We start from the raw sequence: 20781 nt of genomic DNA, 5'->3' as shown, positions 1-20781 counted from the left end.
TCTTTATCCTTAAACTTTGATTCTATCCCTTTCAAATCTAAAATAAATTAGCTTTAACTAAATTTACAATTTTAAAAAGATCTCCCACACTTGGAAAATGGCAATTATAATTTTTCATCCTCGAGAGAAATATCGATCAAGTAAATTTAATTTAAAATAATTTTAACTTCTACTTCTATTTAACGTCACGTTATGAAGAAAAATATCGACGAAGTAAATTTAGTTAAGTACTTGAAACCGCTAGACCGTAAAATTGCGACTTTGAACTTTCGACAACTCGCAATTTCACCGGAACCGGTAAAGAAAAAAGGGAAGCAATACTTTTAGCTCGTTATTTCTGTCATTCACAGTTCACGCTATATTTTAACGTACCGATAGTCTCGTCGTTCGGCCAGAAATGTCACGTACGACATACTTGTACGCAAACTGGGCGATCGATCGGTCTGGTTTTCGTGATGCATCGCACCGATAAAAATCGAATATCGCGTGCGAAACTGTGAACGGAATTTTCCATGACTTTTCGTGACTATGCCGTTTGCATAGCGTTAAAGTAGGCCAACAGAAGCGTGTATTGGCTAGCTAGAGGGTAGAAGGAGGGTCGATGCAGTTACAAATCAATAATCGCGTCTGCAGTCGTCTATTTAAGTTTCGTCGGGCATACTTGCACCAGGAATAGCCTCGTGTTGCCGGGGTTAATGATATACGCGTATCGATCACTTTTTTTCATACGATGTTTTTAAATTATCTATAAATATTTGGTTTTTCATTTTATAATAATTCATTTTATAATAAAATATTTTTAATCATTTTCATACAATAAACGTGTATATTCTATACAAAAATTCCGGTTTCATATTTACATACCTGTTAAAGCTAGAGGAAACGAATTATTTGCGCTGGAAAATATAGACATGAGATTTTTTCAATTTTATATTAGTTGCTGGTTAGAAGAGAGTGGTTTTACATAAAATTGTTGTAAAGGTTAACAATCTTGTAGGTTCGAAGATATAAAAATCCGAAGACAGATGGTACGTTCATAAAATTTTTTAAAGAAAGAATAACAATCAAACGATCGATATCTTTCAAGTGCTCGAACACATATCTTTAACCCAAAAATCCAATGAAAAGAGCGTCGCTTAATTAGGATTGACAGTACATAGAATTTCAAAGCTACTCTCCTATAAAAAGATGCAAAATGTGGCTTACGTCTTCTCCTCTGTGGTCTTCATTCGTAAATAATAGCGGATAAGTAGACGTATAAGTAACGCAGACAGTTTTACGGTATAAGTATAGTATCAGTGCATGATCGGACTAAGCAATGTTTATAGTGTTAGCAAAATAGTTGAAAGTTGGCAACGTTAGACTATATGTGCAAGACGTGTATGTTTACAGTTACGTTGCTATTTAGAACTGAGTTTGATATAGACGTTTATGTGCTTCTTGCTATTCTCCTGATAAGCCAGATAGGCGGATGACCTTTCCTGTGAAATCAAGTACAAGGCAGCTTTTGTTAGAGGTACTGTATGCCCATGTTTCTTCTTACGGTTTTACGATTCCTCCTCCCATTTGGAATAGGTAAATAGCTAAGTTTGAGATAAGATCAAGCAGGATAACTGTCCTGAAAACACTTCTCAGACTTTATCTTTACATTATTACACGCTTTGCATAACCTTTACCTAACTGGATCAAACAATAATTCGTAAATGGAACTTCTTCTTTATAATAGACATATATTCCAGTTATATAAAATTACCACCGATTTTGCATATATTTTCTAAAAATTTATATTCGTATTCACGGGCTGTGTTATGCGAAGATAAATCGAAAGAAAAAGAAAACAATAAAGTCTTTTCTTTCATAACCTTGTTTCCGAGGTTGAACTCTCAAACATACCAATTTCGAATTCAATTTTCTCGAAAACGAAACCTTAAACGAAAAAATATTATTCTACTTTTTCCACTTACTTTTATCTATAAAACAACCCCCTGTCCAGTTGTCACACAGCTCATGTTTTGGCTTATGCCTCACAGTTAATGAAAGACATTTTCGTGCTAAACTGTATCGAGCATCGGTCCTTGATACAAGAAAAGTCAATTTACTTGTTCGATCGTAATAGTTGCCGCGCTCGCGAATCGAAATTATTTTAATGAACATCCTTGTTGCGCTTCTCTATGTATTCGCGACATATTTGTCACGGTATACCGATTCTCGCGGCAGCGGGAGTTTAATAACTTTGGAAAAGCGGCAGGAGCGCGTCCAATCTTCGCGCAGACGAACATACGTGAAGGCTCTTGGTAAATTCCCGGGTTTTACGAGCCTCGGCAAATACAGCAGGGGGACGCGGCAATCCGCTTGGTCTAATGGTATTGTCAATACATTTTTTACGAGCTACTACGCCCACTTTTATGAGAACAAATAGCACCGGTGGTACACGCGATCCCTCGATGCTTGTCCTCTTATGTGTTTGACTTTTCTCGGTAATCGTGGACACGTCGATCGTTTGTCTATTTTGAAAATGCCAGAGAAAGCTGCGTTCCGCTAACCACCCTGGGAACTGGTCTGCTCGAATCGTAAATTTACAGACGAACGTTTGAACAGAATGTTTCGAGGAACTTGTTTCTTCGGCTGGAAGAATTGCTAGGTATTTTTACATGGTGTTGATAAAACGTATTTTAGCTTCTTTAAAATCTCATCTTATTAAGATACTCAAATTTGTATGTTCCGATGCAAGTTTCATTCAAAAAAGTACTAACAACGACGATTATTTCCCGAACTTGAAAGATATTGTAACGACGGAAGATCAAAAACAAACGGAGAATGATCGAAAGGAAGCGACACCACGAAGCTTACTTCGACAATTCCTGAAAGTAAACTTTCCATTTATTCTTACGATCGAAAAGAATCACGATTTCGGTATAAACTCAAAGAGAGTCGTCTCTCTACCTCAGAAGCTGCCAGATTTAAGAATTCCATTCCGAGACTCGGCATTCTATTTACTCTTGAAGACTCGATACGACGTGATTTTAACAGCGTAACATCCTTCGAAGGGGAAAAGCAAGTTGTTGGACGGGAGCTCCACCCTCACCGCAGGGAAGATAGACCAGAGATGCCGTTGACAAGCGATATATTTCACGATTTTCCACCTGCCGCGTGGTCGATAAAGTATCTTATTATAAAGCACGACACGACGCGTCTCCCTCGGCGATGCTGCGTCTACGAGTGCACGAGGATCGAGGATAGTGCTTCTGTCGGTTGCCTATCGCGTCTGCGGGTGGGGCTGAAATCGATTCTGCACCCCCGGCTACCCCCTTGCAGCGACTGTTGGCCCGCTGAGTCGCTTCGAGGACTGGCAACCCCGTAGCAAAAAGCTCTTTCACCCTCGATGCTGTACTGCTTTGTGGATCTCAACCCCTTCTGGCTATTTTCTTCGTCCCGCCATGCTCCCCAGCCTCTCCTTGTCCTTGGACCGTACAGGCCAACTCTCTCCCTCTCTCTCTCTCTCTCTATCTATCTATCTGTCTATCTATCTCTCTCCTCTTTCATCGAGTAGACACAACTTCCGCCCTCGTGAATCCGCCTGTACGCGCGGTGTCGGATGTTTGGGAAACTGGCCTGTCACGTTCATCATACGAGAGGGTGTTTTATTTCCGCGTTTCTTTTTTATTTTTTTATAGAGAGGGTTACTACCTGTTTCCTGCTTTTTTATTCTCCTCTGGTTGGAGTGGTTGCTTTTTGCTTAAAATGTCTTTTCTTTTTCGATGACGTAGAAAGATGGCTTGGGTTATGCGGCGAGAAATTTATTACCTGTAAAATTGACCTGGGAATTTTTTGGTAGAATAGGCCGAAGGGATTGAATGAGGGAGAATAGAATTGGTTGGGTTAGACGGTGTTGACAATGGGTGTGATTATAGAATAGTGAATTATAGGTTTGATGATTATCGTGGAATAATGGTACGTATGATGGTTAGTACGGTATTTGTACTGCAGTATATTAATTTATATAAGACGAATGATATATGTATGCATAGTAACGTTTAAATCACTTGCTTCTGTATTATATTATTTTGAGTCGAATCGACCAGTCATATTCAGTCGAGAACTTAGTATTGCGAAATTCTAGATGAGAAATTTGATGTCAAATTAGTATAATGCAGTACACGTAATCACTAATGCTGATTCGTGTAGGTGTAAATAACTCAAACGTACACCAGCGTCGATTTCATAGGAAAGTAAATCAGGTTCGTAGTCACGATTTATCCGATTCTACGTATTATGGTGATCACGTAGACTCGTTACTACCGTAACGTGCACGATGACCAGTACGTGGTCCGTGAATGAAATTTCGCTCGGCTCGCGGCGAGTCATAATGGAAACTTCATTGGACGAGAGCCAAACTTCTCTTCTCTTTGCTCGTGTAAAATCGCGTATCACGGATAAACCTGAACGCATTTGACAGACTCAATTTTTTTAGAGTGGCTTTCGAGTAATTGTACCGCTATTTGAGAGGAAATCTCTTCGAATATCAAACAATCGCACGTAAGAATTAAATGTATAGAGATTGGAAATCAAATGGTTTTCTACAAATTTTCTGACTGTTTCTTGAATCACATATATGGAATTATATCATTGTTTTCCTTTTCTGGGAAGCGTGTATCTTTGAAAATACGATACATTAGAATTATGACTGAAGAAACAAGAGCATGCAGGATTCGATTAAAAAATTCTACATTTGTAGATAACATTCGCTGCGTTTTCAAATATCTGTCTAACGAGTTTAAGAAGAAAAATTTCTATTTTCAACTCTCTACGATCAAAATACTTCGCTTCTTGAAATACAAATCACCGAATACGTTTCAATTTCTAGCAACACGGAATAACACACAGCACTTTGAATCTGTCTCACCTATTTAAAATCTATTCCTTTCTGTTCACGAATGAAGCTCATCGTCGGAAAATATCCATGTACGAAAACCACGAGATAAGTTTCCCAATACTAATCGGTGCAGCGTCCTTTAAAAATCAGTCCGCACGTTCCCTCATCGAAAAAACGTCGACTCCGATGCTCACCGAGCAAGAAGTTGATCGATGATGAAGCGTTATTAAAAAGTTTCGAAACCGCGAAATTAACGTAGAAGAAGATGAAACGAAAGTCCTGGCGACACACTGGCCACCCGCGCGGCCTGTTTTTTTTTTTAACCAAAATTTCTCTGTCGGACGGACGTAAAACGCGAACGGAGACGTCGATGTAGCTCGCGGTCATCCGTGTCTACCAGTGATTCTCTCTATATCTCGCCTTAGCTGACCCCGATTATATCTCAATAACCTTATTTCATGACGATCAACGACGCGGAGACGTGAATGGTCTTCTGGGTGAAATTTAAGCTTGAATTTCACGGGGTTTCACGCTCGAGTTACTCGAAAGCCTCGATACGGGGACCGATCGCTGGGCATTAAAATCAACGCAGGCATAATTTCATCGAGAACCTTGTTGGCCGGTTAAAACGTGAAATGGTGTTAAACAGTCATACTAATTTGCTAATTTGCTTATTTCGATCGTTTGCGTGAACTAATTGTTGTTGATTATGCTATCTGTTTCGGGCGTTTTGGTTACGAGAATTGAAAGTGTAATTTCAGGGAAATACGATTGTAATTTTGTGAATTGAAATTTCACCGATGTCGAAAGTGGATAATTATTATAGAATCGATGGATTGGGGCAAATGAACTTGGATAATTCTGAATGAAATACATTTAGGTTAAGAATAAAATATGTTAGAGCTCGATCTTTATGTATCGACTCTATGAGAATTCGGCGTATGCAAATGTTTAGTCGAATTTCGCTTAAACTTCTGTTTAAACTGCAGTCAAACAACAGTTAAAGCTTGTCTCGTTAATCGCATCTGTCTTTCCCATCTATCAAACGATTTAACTTGTTTTAGCAATTCTACTTTATGTCGCGAAGCTCATTCGCATATCTTAAAATCTCCTTTCTTACGTACGCCATACTGAAGATTCCATCCTTCAAACTACATGGACCACGTTTTCTTCTAATATGTTCATATTACCTGTAGAATTTTTTATTTCACCCAGATTTCTTTTTACTCGTTTCATCGTCACATAGTACTGATCATTAGTCACAGTTTAACAGTTTTAGAAGGGATTTAAATTAATGATGAGAAACGACAGGTATTTATATAGTAGACACCCTAAGATTTTTGAAAACGTGCATAGTAAAGTCGAATGACTGTGCAAGAATCTCATGTTCTCTCAGTGAAGCGTAATTCTGATTAACGATCCTGCTTCGAGAAGCCTGTTTCACGCTTCTGGGTATTTACATTCCATCGGATCTGTCATTAAGCTGAAACGAAGAGGGAAGCCAATTCGTAGAGTCAGGATCAAAATCCGAGGCCATATCACGAAATCATCGAATTTAATATTTTTTTTTAACGTTTCGGTACACGTCTACATTTCGGTCGAGAAAGTTTCTCGTGAAAACCTTTTTCTTCCTCGTCGAATCTGTCCGTTCACCTATGTATTTAGTTTTGTAAACTAGTTCTGAGAGTTTCCTTTTGCAAACGCCTCCTAAGATTGCAATTTGCCTATTGACAATTTTACTTGTTACGCATTCCTTAACGATAGCTTGCTTTCTCTTTCGCTCAGAGGCAAAACGCATACCCCGCGTAAGACGTAAATCATACGAAATGTGAAAGAAAAGAGCTGGAACTAATTCGCAACGGTCGGGAAAGGATAATTCGAGGAAACGAAAGGATAGTTCCAATGACTGCTTCTACCAAATTAAGGGGGTGCTCTGCTACAAGGCGCCTCCTACGGCATTTCTTTTACGAAGAAATTATACAACCTTTTCCATCCACATTTTCCGCATGTACGTATATTTTCCTACGTTTTAGTAACATTCTACATTTTTTAAAGGTTAATTTTTTAAATATTTCGAATTAACCGTTGTTCTCGTTTCATATTTACGTCTGCAAAGACAAAACGAATCCAAGTAAAATCTATGTGCTTTTATTACATTTTACGTTCGTAAGAGAATCTAGTTAACAGGTTGAGATCAAAGGAAAATTTTCCTCGCTAACAAACAGTCGTATCTTTTCAAATCAACGTTCCATTGTTGGAAAGACAGATCCACCACAGGTCGATAGACGATCGAAACGACCTAAATACGATCGATCGTGAATTACGGAGACCCACGCGACAGAACCGCGTGTTGGCTCGGCTGGTTCGCGAGGTGGGCTCGCCTCGAGTCCCGGAGGAGGTTTCTTCATACGTCGCAGGCTGCGCGTGATTTACGAACAAGTCGTCCGCGACGCTCCTCTCTGTTTCCTAACGCAATCCATTCCGCTTCGCCGGCCTCTGGGCGACAGATAGGGTACCGATGTATAAATTACTCTCGGGCCAATTAACATTGTCGCCTAGCGAGTGGACGCCTCGCGAGGAACCGGACTTTGAGTTGCATCGCCATTGCATGCGGGGGTGGGCGAGTCAAGATTAATCGAGACCTTCTTCACTGGCTACGCGGTGTTATCTGGAAATTCTCTGGCTACTCCTAAGAACCCGTTCGACCCCGAGGAATTAATTTCGCGTGCAAATCGTCTGTAGATCGCTCCGTTGACAGGCGTTTGCTTAGCTTTTTGTTGCTCATCCATTGGACGTTAAGCTCGTCACACTCGGCTTACCGTTTCGAGGATCGTACTCGTAAGTCGACGGAGAAAAAGGTTTACAAGTAGACTTGTTAAAAGGGTAGACGTTCGATATACAGTATTATGGAGGCTCTTGGATTATGGACTATGAAGATTTTATACCTTCGCGCGGAAACTGAATGTACGTAGCGGAATACGTTCCTAAGTTTATCGAGCGATAAAGTGCATTATTTCGGGTTATGTCGTGTGTTAATCCGCGAGAAATTCCTTTACAATTTGGAAAATCGTTGAATCGGATCTTGTTTATACCATGATTTAAATTTCGCAAATTGTCAGATTAGTTTGTTAGATTTAACAATGTTGGCAATTGTTCAACATTATTTACCATTTGGAACGAGTGATGGACTTTCTAAATTTTCCATACACATATAAAGTTACTATCACAATAAAATCTTTGATCTCTTCCTAGTTTCGTATTTCAATTACTTAGCGATACCGAAAGATCTTAGCCCTTAAAACATTCTTCTTAGTTACAAGAACATACGCGTTCCTATTTACCGTACGTTCGTGAGTTCAGGAAACACGTTGCGTCGAGCGTACTTAAGCGACACGACACGGTGAAAAGATGACGCTGGTGTACGCAACACCGGCAGCTTCTCTTGGGTACACGATTACACGATATTTCATTGTCTCGTCGAGCATTGTTGCGCAATTATCCACGGCTGTACACCCTTTTGGCGAGAGTGTTTGCGTAACGCTACGAGCGCGGTTACCGGTATACCTATTTATAAACCCCCGTTGCATTGACGATCGGTAACTTCTCGTTACCGAGACTACCGCCAAGCGGCTATTTCTTAACGGGTTTCCGTACAGAGGAGTGCTGGTTGCACTTGTGTCGCGTACACGCGCGTCTTGCGACCATGGTTCCGGCGGAGAGGTGATTTAGCGGCGTCGCGACGGAGTCGCGTAGTACTGCCATGGATCGCGTCGATTTCACGTGTCACGGCTTGTATTATCGGTTCTCGGAAGGAAGGCATGCCGTAAGCGATCAAGAATTTACGCTCGTTACTCTACACCGAGTCAAGGCTGACGTTTTTAGTCGAAGTTGCCAGTTCGACAGCGAGGAAACGGTTTCGGGAAAAGCGAAAGCGACCCGTGAACTGTGCAGGTAGATCGGTACGGAGGCTGCGCATGCGCAGAGGAAATGCTGCGTACTTACGCTGCGCTAAACGCATATTTTACCAACTCTTCTGGCGGAAGAATCTTACGACTAGCTTTTACTTACTGTATTATGTATCGTGGGGCGGAGAAGGAAGATCTCGCGTCTTTTATTCTTTTGAAATCGAGCACGCTAAATGTCTACCACCTGCAGCTTCGAGTAATAAGATAAACACAGAGTTGAAAATCACGGGGAGAGAATGAGAGATGAAAAGGTGTACCAAACAATTCGATCAGGAAGCTCGTTGAAGCGGTACTCGCTTCGAGAGAAAGGGTACTCGCCTGTGTTCTCTAATCTTTCTCTTCTCACAAAGAACAGTTGGCAGGACCGTTTAATATTCTTTAGCGATTTTTGCACGCGTCGCGCTAAGCGATCGCGTCGACGAGAAGACCGCGCTCGAACGAACTTTCCCTCTTGATGGGTTCGGCGAGGAGGGAACCGGCCGAGGAGACACGCGCTTTGAATGAGCTGCTTGCCTCGAAAGATTAGCTTCGACTCGCTCCCACGCCTCATCTCGCTATCGCGTCATCGCAGAGATTGAATCTCGCCGCTTCCAGACTCCTCGGACGATAAAAGCAGCCGGCCCCGCTGTCGATCCGCACTCCAACCTCGCTCACCGCGAAAACATGCAAACTCTGTTAGCTAAACTTATTAAGGAAGAGATATTCGCCGGTCGTTTCCGCGTTTACATTGAATACCATCGCGCTGCCGCGGACCCGAGGAGAATTGATGTTCTCGTGGACGAGCCGCTTATCGATTTAGTCGCAGAAGACGCGTAAATCAGACGAAATATGAACGGAGAAAGATAACCATGTATTCGCGCCACGACGGTGACCGATGATGACGTTAAATACGATAGTCGGTCCCCGGTTTTTCAGCTTCCTTGTGTGGCGCGAGACCCGATGCGTTAGATGATCTATGCGTCCCGCATTTTCTAAACTATCATCGATTTATCGTCTGTTTGCGTCTTTATGAATTAAGAATACGCTTGCCGCTGTTGATTTATTCATTTATTTATTTTATTCGTTTTACGAGTATGCGTATAAATTTACTTCTCTCTTTTACTCTACGCGATACGCGTACGTGAAATGCTCGTGATAGGTAACGTTTAAAGACGACACAGATCGCGAACGAGATAATTTTTAGATTTTTAGTAAATCCGCAAAAATCTCCAAAGACATATTTCCATACCTAAATCATCAAATTACAATCCTCAGAGTCCGCTAATTTTTTCATCAATATATCGCCGAAAATCGTACGATATATCGCGTCGCAAGTTGCATCGATAAGATTTGTGCGATCCCTGACAGCGAGGGATGAGGTTTCACGGGACGATTCGTAGCAAGCGTAATCTGTTGCTCGCGTGTGCAGAGGACGGTGAACCAGCAAACAGGGTCCGGCCCGGGATGCACACGGGTTCGTAAGTCAGCGCAGCGTGACTCACGTTCACGTAGGATCCCCTGATTCACGTTGTATTTCAGAAAGCAGGAAAGCAGGAAGTCGGTGTGCATTATGAAATCGGAGATATTACGCGAGGAAGTTGTATTCAGCGTGATCTTATGGGCACGGTCCAGCTATGGCGGTGCTGAAGCGTAGCGTAAAATATCATCGTTATGCACCGCTCGAGGTTAATATTAGCAACGACGGCGCCGTCCGCCGATATTTACTATAAGCCCCATTGTTTTATGCGGCGCTGAACGTTGGCAGACAGCCGCTGATACAGTTGTACGCTCGGCGCACCTCCGCGCCCGCTACCAACTGCGGAACTCCGCTCTTGCGAAATAGAATTGAATGACCGTTCGCCGCCACGCTGTTTGCGCTCGATTTCGATCCGTCTCGCCTTTTTATCCAATGTTCAGCTCCTGATTTTCCCATAGTAGATCAACGCAGAATTAATCAGCTTCTGAAGCAAGCTCAGCTTGCGAAACCGCTGCCGTTGATCGTGACGTTGCCTACGATTCCCAATAGCTACGCGACTCTTTCGTTGTTCTTTCGTGTTCTACGGCGGATTTAGAGCTGCAAATATGGATACAAGGGATGAATGTAGTAATCTTCTAAGGGATTCGATGAAAGTTTTTGGTATCGATCGACAGTCGATATAGGGAGTCGAACAACTGTGATGTGACTTGTAATAAAGAGAGAAATTTATAATACGAGTATTTTGGGGGAAAGGACGCTACAGGCAATATTTTTGTTTCTGAGAAAAATACTTGGGTCGATTGGTTGAAATAGCCACCCCTCGTACTTGGGATAGCATAAGAAATCATAGATGATGAAACAACAAAACTGAAAGATACACGGCTGAATCTTATTCCCAAGATCTTTAGGAAGGAAAACTTGGAGTAATCAGCTTATGTCAGTGGATTAAGATACTAAATCATATTTTCTAGACCACCTCCCTAATCTAAACAGACTTTCCCCTGTATCTAATATCCCAAATAGCTGTTGCCTCCGATTTATCAATTCTGATAAGTAGGAACCCACTTCTCTAAATTGCAGGGAATGAAAAGGTCGATTTATCAACTTCTTAGTTCATATTTCAAAGACGATCTTTTTCTCCATCACACTATCGCCACTTTATCTTCCTTTTAAGAGTAACGTTCCCAATAACCCACATCCTCAATTTTACTTTAATCTTTATCAAAAAGAATCGCGATCTAGAAATCTTCCGGAAAGCTTTCTTTAACAAATATTTGGCCACGAAAGGCGTAATGTTACGCCAACGTACACTGACAAACATTTTCAGCAGCAAAATCTTTTTGTTACAGGTAATACCGGCGGAGCGTCGTATGCCAGAGCGAGAAGAGACCTGGACGCTGGCTCCGGACCAACACGACCCATGTTCCTTCTTCGACGACATCTCCGATGTCAAATCCAAACCAGTCCACGATGTGGATCCCACGCAATCTCGGATTGTCGGAGATACGGGTGAAACCGGCGAGCACCCAGAAGGTGGGACCTTACCACGTAGCCAAGAAACCAGGAAGAGCAAAACGAAAAAAGTGAAAAGTTACCTGAGGAAGTGTAAGGGCGCTCTTTCCAAAGGCGACGAAGCTTCCTCGGACAAGAAACGTCACGAACACTGTACCTCGTGGTACCTGGACGAGTCTCACCAAGAGGATCTCGACGTTCTCTTACAGAAACAGTCAGAATGTCTGGACGATAGGATCGTGGAAGCGCAAGAAGCTTCGAATCTGATACCAGACGAGACCTTGGAGGACACTCCATTACCAATTGATACATTACCAACACCTGATCCTCTGATAAATCCCACGAAAGAAGACGATCGCGACGACCCTGACGACGAAGCTCTGAGTAGACTAATCGAGGATGAACCTAACGAAACGAGTGACTTAAGAAGAAGCCGGACGTCCGTGTACGAGGATGCTAGAGATTGCATGAACGATCGAGAGTGTACGGTAGAAGAATCCTGCGTATCCGATAAGACCGAGAGAAACGATGCAGTGTCTTTGGAAACTCTGACCACGGAAGATACGAATTTGAACAAGTGCGACTCGAACGACACTCTGATAGCGGAAGTGGCGGCCAGTGGACCGGACAGCCCGTCACTGGTCGACGTTGAGGAGGGAAAGGAGGAAGAAACGCGCGACCAGGAGGTGGACGGTGAAACACCGAACGCTCTGTCTCTGCTCGGGGTGAGTAGACTATTCGATTATACCGTGATCTTCGATTGTACTCTTTGTTTACTTGCGTTCGCGCGTTCGTGCGATCGTCGTTGGACAAACATAGGAATCACTCATAACGCGAGATTTCTCCCGATACCGGGGCCGATAGCATCGATTCGAGACGGTGGTTGTATCGAATCTAACGGTACCACCGGCGTGGAAGGCACGGAAAAGGAGCGTGCAGCTCCCATTTGAATACAAACCACAAACGGTTGCCGCGTGTGCGAGCGCGGGCGAGCACGCCGCTAAAGCAAATTGCAACACACAGAGAGGCGGCCACGGGCAACGTCGGCCTCTCTCGGTAATTTATACCGTCGCTCTTAATGCACTTGTACCGATGATTAAAACGTAATTTCCACGGATACGGGTAAACGTGCGCGGCCTTTTTCACCTGGTTCATGATTTACGGCGCCCAGTTTCGCAGTCGCCTCGTGATTTACGACGGGCCATTCCGTTGTCGTGGGATAGATACCAAGTTCTACGATCGTGCGTCGCGTATTCCATCGCGTACAGTTGATGAAATTCGGCGTTTTGTGGGAATGCAGCGATTGAAGGCGATCAAGCTGCTTCTGGTTTGTGAAAAGGTAGTTGAAAATTGACCGTATAATATGAGTGTTGTTTATATGGCAAACAGATTTGAGAAACGTATACTGTACGGAGTTAGAAAGAAGGATATTATTGCACATAATTAACATCGCGGCTGTTTATCTTATACGAAGGTCACGAATGAAAAATATGGTAAATGCATCTGTCTTTTAGTTTTAATTCGTCGTCTTATACGACTACAATTTCATTAATTATAAAATCCGACTGCCCTTTCGAGAACGACACAGGAAGATTTGCCTGTCGCAATCGTTGAATTTACAAGTACCACGAGACACGCGAGCGCGTCCGTATTTCTTCGGTTTCGATCCTTGTCTCTCCAGTTGAAATTCACGTGGGCGTAACTCTGCAGAGATAACCGTGAATTTGTCTCGTTTATCGATCGTGGCTTATCGATGACAGTCGGCGTGGCTACATGACTTGAATTCGAGCTCATACCGCGCGCGAGTTAGCGGCGGGCCACGGTTGACAAACGACGATGTTGGGCGTTTCACGACGCCGCGCCTGTGCCGAAAGGTGCGTGCAATAATGTTGCACGTCGCACGCTGCGCTCCAATAGCGTTGCACGCCTGCTCGTGATCGTGGAAAAACGGTCGTAAACCACGTGACAATATGAGCGTGCTTGCAAATGCCACGCGACCGTGGTAATTGAAGTTTGGAACGAAGATGAAGGGTTGCGTGACTTTTAGTTTCCTTTTTCTTCGTTGCGCCATCGAAGAGTTTGATTTAGGGCAGGCTGCCGGATGTTTTATGGATATTGTGCCAAGTTTATGTGGGTAGGAATTTTAGGAAGTTCTAAAAGGCGTGAGGTAATGTTGGATGTGAACCTGGGTTTGCTTTTGCGATGCTACGATTAAAAAGAAGGAAAAAGGTAGATTTTTAAAGAACAGTTAAAAACTTACAGTTAAGAATTACGCAGCAAAGTGTACCTGCCCCTCAAACTCTCTTTCATTTTCACAAAGATTCCAACCCTCCCATACAATGCAGTCGTTTTAAAAATCACGTCGCTTTCTCCCGGAAACAATCACCATCGATACACAATACCCCCCGACCAGAGAATGTCTCTCGGAATCGTTTCATCGGTCGTTCTTTCCAATTCTTTTACTGCGAGTGGGTAGGGACACGGCATTCCGCGCTATGCAAATCGTTTGATAATCGATAGGGAATAATAGCGTTCGGGCGGTGCTCCGATTATTAGACTACAGTGCGATCAGAGCGCATTTTTTCTGAAATATCGTCGTGGCCACACGGGAACATGCGCGGCGCCTCTCACCTAGATACCTACATAACTTCCCCGCGAGTAGAATAATTCTGTTGTCGGCATGACTTGTTGTCACTCTGTCACTCTCGCTTGTGTCACTTTGTCGTATACCTGATTAGGTTTAGGTTGGGTTGACTTCGTCGAGGTACTTGTTAAGGCGGTCCCGCCAGAGGTGTGTATGGGAATTGTAGCTCGTGCTCATTAATTATATCGGACGTGATTTATCTGGACCACGATGCGCCGTACACGTCTCGCCACAAATTATCGAGTGTACTCTAGAAGTGTCGTGCAATGACAATCGAACGAGCTTTCGAGGATTCTCCATTGGACGGTGGATTTTTCTTCGTAATTAAAACAACTCCTGCATTTTATTAACTATTCAGTGAACCTTGACATTCAATGTCGAAGAAACTGAACGTTTACGATTGAGATTAGCTACTAAATTTTATCTAAGATCGTAAATAATTGCAGTCAATTTCTGTATTTTTCGACAGTACAATATCTAAGAGCTAAAGGCCGAAGGTTATCTTTTAGATACCTCTGGACATTCGTTGCAATTATATAGAAAGATTTATATCCTCCAATAAAGTGATGCAATTCCGCGTGTCATTCTTCAGGTTTGAAACCTAAATATACGTACGTATAGTATAACGGTAAAGGTGATTCGATATTTCAAATGGAACGAAGAAAAACAAAATCGATAAGACATTTTACCTAGGGAAAGCACTATAGATACGAGAGTAAAAAGTGATAATTTAAGTTTTCTATGCATTTACCTCGAATTTTTCCGCTATCGTACAACGATACAGGGCGAAAGGTCCCGGAAGTGGTGGATAAGTATGTTCCACTTGTCTCCAGGGCTGAGACTCGATGCGATGGGAAGCGTGTGTTTGGTTCGCGTGAGGCAATAGCTACAGGTAGGCAATAGGTGGGCGCGTTTGCACTGGCATTAGAGCGTGCAGTGGGCCGAGAGTGGCCGGCAGCGTGGTTCCGTGGCACGTACGCACACGGGGTGGCGTAAATCTGACCAGTCGACAGAGTCGATCGCCGCTGAAACGCTACCCGATCATCAGTCGTGAAAGTGTAGCCGGGGAAAATGATCGGCCGTGTCCGCGTGCACGCCACGCACGCACGCACGCACCCACCCAGCCTCTGCTCTTCTCCGTTTTCCTTCCTCTCCGTCCTTGTTCGGTTTTCGAGCTGCGCATAGGCATCGCGAACCCGTTACATCGGCCGGATTATAGATTAAGCCGCGCCTCCGCGTGGAAAAACGATAAGCGGAATACTGTGCGGGATTTATTGTAATTGGCGGTAATGACGGTTTTACGCCGTCGCTGCCACCATCGTCGCCATTAAACAGCCGTGCCACGGACGCCTCGTTGAGTTCCGTGTGCGTTTAGAACCGCACGCTATTCTCAGAGTATGTATTATTTGCTGCGTATATCGAAGAGTATAAAGAGTATAAAGAAGATCGGAGCTTCTTCGTTTTATTGGACATTGAGGATGCATCTGGTGTGAAACGTAGCGTCGCAGGAGCTTTCTGTTCATTCTACGATGATTCTGGTCTTGAGAAATTCTTTCTTACAGGTTGTTGTGAATCCTAGAGTCATTTATTTTAGACTCTGTTTTATACGCAAATACGCGAGAAATGTCCAGTATTGGACAATGTTTAGTGCAATTAACGGTTGGCGATTAGGATTAGGAAATATTTCAACGATCGTGATTAGGAATGAAAATTTCTTACGACCGATGTACGATTATAATCAACGATTATGTTCGAACGAAACACGCGAAGAACGAAATGCATGCAACGTAGCTGCTCTCGTAAGAATCTGTCTATTCAATTGTTCTGACAAATTCGTCAGTGTAATTGCCAATTACATAAACGACCTATTCGAATTCTCTTCATCGTGCAACTAATATTCAAATCTGCCCTCGGGTCTAGTATCAATCAGTTTTACTCGTCGACAGTCTTCGCTTAATACAAATAGAAGTTAATTAAATTTCGACTAAAAACCGATCTTAACCATCAATCAATCAATCAATCAATCAATCAATCAATCAATCAATGGGATTAAAAATTTTAATCCATTTATTCTAACACTGTCAGAGACTGAGAAAACCGTGTCGGCCCCCGATATCGATCTGCCATAAGAAACTATCCGATCGACTCGCGTGACACGCGATCTCGGAACGCACCCGGGTGGATGTGGTTCACCGCAGCTCGCGTGGTCCGTAAACCGCGAAATTTAATTGCTCGTTAGTCAACAGCAGTGTCCCGTATTCCTGGCATTGAATTCTCGCGGGAAACTCGACGACCTTGAAAGTCGATCTCGCCCGGATCGTCCCGTCGACAGGACACATAACGCGTTCGCTTCTCAATCGACCAGTTCTCCTTTCTATACCACCGCCGACGATGATGATTCTCTGCTCGCTTCGCGACGAGCAACTCGAAAGAGCGACAAAGAGAATCGCGCGTTCCGAACACGTTGTAAAACATATATTTAACGGTAGTCAGGTACCGTAGCGAGAGAGAGGATTGTAATCTTATACGTCCCAAGTGGTGGGTATCGGGTGTTGCTCGTTTCAAACACTCGGGAAATATTAATGACCAGTCCGTTTTCGAGAAACCCTCTGGTCCCTCGATCCTACATTTTAAGAAAAAGGACAAATGCCAGTCGAAACATCGTTACCTACGATTATCGTCGATTAGGTGCCGATAACTTACCGATAATTGGCCGCGGATAATCTGTTACGTATTGGAAAATTACATGTCATTTCGAGGCGATCGTTTCGCAGCTTCGCGGCACCGGTAAGCATTGTCCTCGTATCGGCGAAGATTGTAGCGTTTGTCGAGGAGAAAAACACGGTTTGGATTTCATGAGGGGACTTACAAGCTGGATTATTGCTTCTTCGATACTCTAGCTTGTAATACGTTCACGGTGTTACGTCGATGTTCACGGTATTACGTGTTTTCGATTCCACTTTCGCTCATAAGTGTGCAACAGTTTAGCAACGGATCAATACAAAAGGGAGCTACGTTCGCGTCGTTAATTCTCATTAAATTTTAGACAGAAAACCACGCAGTTAAATCGGGGGAAAGCAATAATTTCGATCGACGCGATTAAATTATTTCGCGTATTCGTCAATTTTTTATATTTGCCTTTGTAACTCAAAATTTGCAAAAGTACAAATCTTTAAAACGCGGTTTGTTCATGCACGCTTGAGCAGTTCGTGGAGAATATCCGTTCAGAAATTCAAACGGCACACAACACTGAATAAAACACTGAAGAGTGGTCTGAATATTAAGTTGAACGTCACAACAGTCTCGCTCCAAATCGATCGGGTTCATTGTTGGAGGTCAGCGAAGAGCGATCGACCGCAATCCTCGGACGAATATAGCAGTGTACAGTTGTTTGGGTTCGCACGAGCATAACCCGGAAACGGTTGTCTGACACGAGACTAGGGGTTCGTGAACGTTGACACCTTATTATCGGTGTGCCTGGGGGCCGCGATCATCGGGTAGAAGAAATTGCTCTGCTCGTTCTCCGCGGCACGGCGAAAGTCACCGAGTGAAAAGAATGGCCCGCTAAACTATATTCCGATCGGAAGTCACGCGGAATAATCCCGTGGCGGAGCCTTCTTTCTCCCTTTCTCTCTCCTCTCTTTCTCTTTTTCTCGTTTTACAAAGGATCGCCCATGAGATTCGATCGGCGAACTGGCGATCGGACACGGTTCAACGAAGAAACGATCCTTTATCCGACACTCGAGAACCCTCACCGCGAACGTAACCGGCTTATTCAATATCTTCCATATTTAAATAGCCGGCACACGATGCTAATAAAGAAACTAGAAAGGTACCTGGCCCGTCGCGAGCGAATCTCGTCGCTTGATAACGTTATTGAACGCGGTTTCGCCTCTATTGAACGCGGCGATGCGATTTAATAGCGATCCTCGGTTACTGGTACACTGGTACAGCACGGTGAAATCGAAATCGATAATGTTTATGCGATTATGTTGAATGGGAAGAGTCCGATCAATGTGGCAATGATACGCGTTACGTGATGTTTCGTAACGGATTTACGAATACTTGTTTTTATGTATTTTTGAAATCGGACGGTACAAATTCAACTGCGGATACGAAAGGATGAATGTTATGGTTAAGAATTCACGAATATTCGCGATAAAAATTCGTTATTAGATATGAAAGATTCCAAGAATATATTCGTATTCCGTATATAGATGGACTCTTAGGAGAGTGAGAAAGTTTCAAAATTTTTAAGGCTATCGATATTTTTGCTTCTGATATAAGAAACTTGTATATTATTATGAATATTACGAAGGAAACATAAAGATGTTCGGGTTCGGTAAAGTTCAGCTAAGAACTTTCACATCTTTTATGAAATTTGTAAAATTTGGAAAGATCTGTTTTGAAATACGGGAGAAATTTCGATGGTCTTAAGAGATGCTCAATCGGCAAAATGAGAAAACTGTTTTAGTCTTCGTATAAACGATCGTAATTATCGCTAAGAGATAATTTATCCTCGACAAGGATGAAATCGTGGAGAAGTTGGTTTATTCGTAAACTGTCGGTAAATAATCTCTTAACGTATAACAGAAAACACTGGAAATCAGCGAGGATTTATCAGCTACGGTCGTTTCCATGAAACTGTTCAAAAGATTGTTGCGAATCTCGCGACTGAGTCGTAAGCAGCTGTTGGCTCGGTTCATACGAATTCTCGAAATTGTAATACACGAGGGAGAAAGCATTCGCGGAAACTACCGCTTTCACAACACCACCGAGTATCTTAACAGGATACTTTTTCCAGATGTCACACCACCTGACACTTTGCGATATTCCAGAACAGTAACTCGAAATCTTCTTAGTCTCTGGCTCGTCGTCTGGCTGTCCATTTAAGTTGAACTTCTTCCACTCTCACACTCTCTTTTGCTACGAATCCATTGATCATTCGATTTGATAATTTAACAATTAGTAGATACCGGTAATGACAGTTTTTAATTTCCCTTCTACTACAACCATTCACAATCTTCCACCTTTCCAACGAACATCGAAGAACATCCTCAAAATGTCCCACGGAAGTTGAAAAATTTACGATTGTGAATATTCCGAGGATGCAAAGTTTTGCCCCTGGCAGGATTAGGTCGAATCAGATGAGAATCGGGCGGACGTGTTCGCGGAGAGAAAGTGATTGGTCAGAGAGAGACTCGTAGTCTCGACGCCCTGCTCGAGTCGACGTTCTTTCGTGATGCTCGTGATACGACGATATCTTCTCTCGCTGCACCCGATGCACATGAGCCGTGCAGCGCGTGTCACCAACCAGCGGGTCACGTTTCCGGTAATTAATGGTTCACGTCATCGGCGAGGTCGAGACAGCGGTTACATCTGTCGATTGTTGTTCGTATCCGGACACTCGGATCAGGGACCGGCTGATTGTGCGGTTCATTTGGGGCTGCACGGTGAAAATTAGCGAATTAAGCGACGATTCGAGCGTAACTGCGGGAAGTTCGCTTGCCGTTTCACGCGGCAACTGGTTTTGTACTCTGTCGGTGATTTGTGAAGGTACAAATTAAACGGACAGTTGTGGAAACTACCTCAAACGTAGGATCTCAATGGAGGCACGAAAGGTATCGAACGGAATGAAATGAACGGTTGTGCGAGGTTGAGGAAAAAGTGGAATTTTCAGCTGTTTGAATTGGAATTTAAAAGTTTCTTTTGCTTTTAAGCAATGGCTGAAATTTGAGCAATTATTGAGAATTAATTATGTCATAAAACTGGTAAAATTCACAATTTTTTTGACAGAAATTCAAACGTGGTTTTATTAGACGCACGAATAAAATTTGAGAAATTATTATATAGGAATCGTCATAAAAATCGGGGCTATTGTACAATAACGAGAATGATTTATTTTTGAAGAGTGAGTTGATAAAGCATTTTCAAACGGGATTGACTTGGTTTTAAGCGCTCGAAGCGCGCCCGAATTATTAAACCTATATGAATTTCACGACGAATGACCAACGACACGATAAAGAACGGTGAAGCATTAATTAATTTTTTCCTCTCGTTCGTCGGAACGTTACGCTCGTTATTCGTTTGGCTCGAAAATTTATCACGTTACGCGTATGTATACGCGAGGCTGGGACGCGCGACTACCGCATAAATGTATCGAACAAACACGCTCAACAACTTTTTCACGGCTGCTTCGGTGAGTACGTTGAAAATACATCGGTAATCGAAATTCACTCGCCGGAAATCAGTAGTTTACAATCGCGTTAGCACTGTTTGAATCCAGCGAAAATACGAGTACCGATTAATTTAAAAAGTGCTTTATTTTTTC

At 43.0% G+C, this 20781-nt stretch overlaps 1 protein-coding gene across 4 annotated transcripts in view; it reads left to right on the top strand.

Moving 5' to 3' along the window:
- The window catches only part of LOC100651955, a 303182-nt gene that overhangs the window by 25447 nt on the left and 256954 nt on the right, over window positions 1-20781 (top strand). For all 4 annotated transcript variants that reach the window (XM_048407710.1, XM_048407711.1, XM_048407709.1 and 1 more), the window contains exon 2: window positions 11644-12531. In XM_048407710.1, coding sequence (XP_048263667.1) covers window positions 11644-12531 — 888 coding nt within the window. The remainder of the gene's footprint in view (window positions 1-11643; window positions 12532-20781) is intronic.

Source organism: Bombus terrestris, chromosome 7 (assembly GCF_910591885.1).
Source record: "Bombus terrestris chromosome 7, iyBomTerr1.2, whole genome shotgun sequence".
Classification (NCBI taxonomy): Eukaryota; Metazoa; Arthropoda; class Insecta; order Hymenoptera; family Apidae; genus Bombus; species Bombus terrestris.
The sequence above is the reverse complement of the archived record's forward strand: the minus strand, read 5'-3'. Positions and strand labels throughout refer to the sequence as shown.